This window comes from Aulonocara stuartgranti (genome assembly GCF_965226115.1).
Source record: "Aulonocara stuartgranti genome assembly, chromosome: 6".
In the NCBI taxonomy this organism is placed as follows: domain Eukaryota; kingdom Metazoa; phylum Chordata; class Actinopteri; order Cichliformes; family Cichlidae; genus Aulonocara; species Aulonocara stuartgranti.
Genome location: NC_138944.1, coordinates 18324238 through 18326728, shown reverse-complemented (window position 1 = coordinate 18326728; position 2491 = coordinate 18324238). Strand labels below are relative to the sequence as shown.

The window sequence follows — 2491 nt, the reverse complement described above, 5'->3', positions numbered from 1 at the left end:
TCTGTGAGGCTGTGAAGTCAAAATAGAGCTTGGAGGCAAACAGGGAGGCAGTAACAAAAGAAGGAGGAGGAAATCTTGAAAAGCACAAAGGAGACATTTAAAAGATGAAGTGTGTTGTTCTGTTGCTGAGTCTGCTCTCGGTGGGACGCTCAGCTCCCGTAAGCAGCTGTGACACTCTGATAAACCCAATAACTGTCAACACGGATGAGGTAAGTTGCTTTGGAGCAAACTTGTCCTGATATTGGCTCTTGGAGGGAGAAAATTTAGAAAAAAAACCAATCCATTGTCAGAATTACAATACAATTAAAGACTTCATATTGAAATTTAGGGGTAGTGAAGTCCTGGGATTGCATCCAGCACCTGGCTGGTTGGTCTGTGTGGAGTTTCCATGTTCTCAACGTGTTTACACGGGCGCTCTCAAAGTACTCCGGCTTCCTCCCACAGTCTAAAGACATGCAGTGCTGATTGTAAATTGGCTGTAGGTGTACATGTGGGTATAAACGGTTGTCTCTCTATATTAGCCCTGCGACAAACTGGTCACCTTTCCAGGGTTTACCCCACCTTTTGTGATGTGACTGCTGGGATGCTATTATATACAATAGAACACAGAAAACACATAAAATGTTTAAAGTGAATAAATGTCCTATTTAAAGAAACATATTGGCTCATTTCAAATTTTCTGGCAGAAACATCTCAAAAAAGTTGGGACGAGCTCCTGTTTACCACTCTGCAGCATCCCCCTTTCATTTAACAACAGTTTGTAGACATCAAAATGTTTCCAACTGGTGAAAGCTCTGGACTGCAGGCAGACCTTTATTCTGAAATAGTTCCACAGTTCCATCTTTGTGTCTCTCAAACTCTACCTAAGATGCTCTTTCTATACCCAATCAATTTAAACAAGTTTTTTGATGTTTTTTGATGTTTTGTTCTGAATAAAATATAGGGTTTTGTATTTTAAACATACTTAATTCAACTTGTGCCTGTGTGCTCCAGATATTGGGAAAATGGATGTATGTTGGGGGAAGCTCTGACCTCCCGGGAAGCCGTTCCCTGGCCTTCCTGCTGACCAGCGCCTGGGTGAATGTTACTACAACTGCCAACAGTAACGTCCTCAATATCCTGCAGACTCAGAGAATGTAAATGCTCCCTTAAGCAATTTTAACACAATAGCTGAAGTCATTTATACATATTTATTTTCTATGTTTATTTTGATATCTCTGGAGCTCTGATGCTTTTATTTTCTTCCTCACAGAAATGGTGACTGTTCGAGCATGACGTATGATGTGGTCTTTGAAGACAGCACAATGTTAATCAGTGAGTAAAGAATGGCCACGGAGGTTTTACATGCAGAGGAAACCTGCAATCACGTAGTTTCTTGTGATTTTCAATCTCACGAAACTGTTTGTTTTTTTGTTTGTTTTATACAGAGGAGCCTTTTTACCTAAAGGAGGTCTACCTGCCAACTGGCTGCTCTGACTGTCTGCTTGCTTATGAAGAAGTCATCTCTGGGAAAGATACTTTTACCAGCCTTCTTCTATTCAGTAAGAAACACACATCCCACTATGCCATGTGTGAATCCAGAACTCTTTTTTCTTCTTACTATTGTTTTTTGAAGCATGAAAATCTGTAGAAAAACCTTTAGCTACCCCCCCCCCCCCCCCCCCCTTTTTTTTTTTTTGCTCTTTATTTCCAGGCAGGAAAATGAGTGTCTCTCCTGACGTTGTGGAGACGTTAAAGAAAGTAGCAGAATGTCTCCGGATGTCATCACCCATTATGATGGACCCAAACAACGGTGAGAGTTTCAGCACATTTCTCAACAAACTGTGTCACTATTATGTCATAAAAGTTGTTTGTTTGTTTTTTTATTTGTATTCTTTGCATACACAGAAATCTGCCCTGACAACCTCCCGCCCTCAGAGGGGCTCAGTATCCTCAACAGCTGTTTAGAAAACAAGATGGCACATCGAGCTGCGAGAGTCCTGGATGTTCTTTTTGATGTGTTTGTGAACTGGTAGTTTAGCACTTTTAATCTCTGCTAAATGTCCCTTTAAATCTGAGAGATTGGCCAGTTTTTTTCACATCTGTAAAACATCTTTAGACCAAGTTATACGTGTTAGAACACAAAGCAGAAAACAAACTATGTCAAAACAACCATTAAAGGTGAGGAAATTATGAAATTTTGTCTGTTTTAATAGTTCATTATTTTTTGTTTTCCTTTTCTTTCCCTGTTCACATGTTATTTTGGTTTTATTTATTTATTTTTGCTTGTTTTTATTTTTGGTCTCTCTTTTAGTTGCTGACAGTTCATCATATGAAACCTAAGGTTTGCTATGATGAACAAAACCTTGAAAACCATGTCACTTGACACTTGGATTAAAAACTATCTGTAGGAAGTCTGTAACATCAATGTACCTCTTAGTGAATTCAGAATACAATATTGCAGTCCACAGTAAGTGGTTTTAAAATCAAAGTCTTTAATTAGAAAGTGAGA

At 39.1% G+C, this 2491-nt stretch overlaps 1 protein-coding gene across 1 annotated transcript; it reads left to right on the top strand.

Moving 5' to 3' along the window:
* Positions 1 to 2159, top strand: LOC309709331 (uncharacterized protein). The gene is made up of 6 exons (XM_082537893.1): positions 1 to 209; positions 994 to 1136; positions 1253 to 1314; positions 1428 to 1541; positions 1694 to 1792; positions 1888 to 2159. The coding sequence occupies exons 1-6, from the start codon at positions 105 to 107 to the stop codon at positions 2013 to 2015; spliced, it is 651 nt and encodes a 216-aa protein (XP_082394019.1). The 5' UTR covers positions 1 to 104; the 3' UTR covers positions 2016 to 2159.
* The last annotated feature ends 332 nt before the right edge of the window (positions 2160 to 2491 follow it).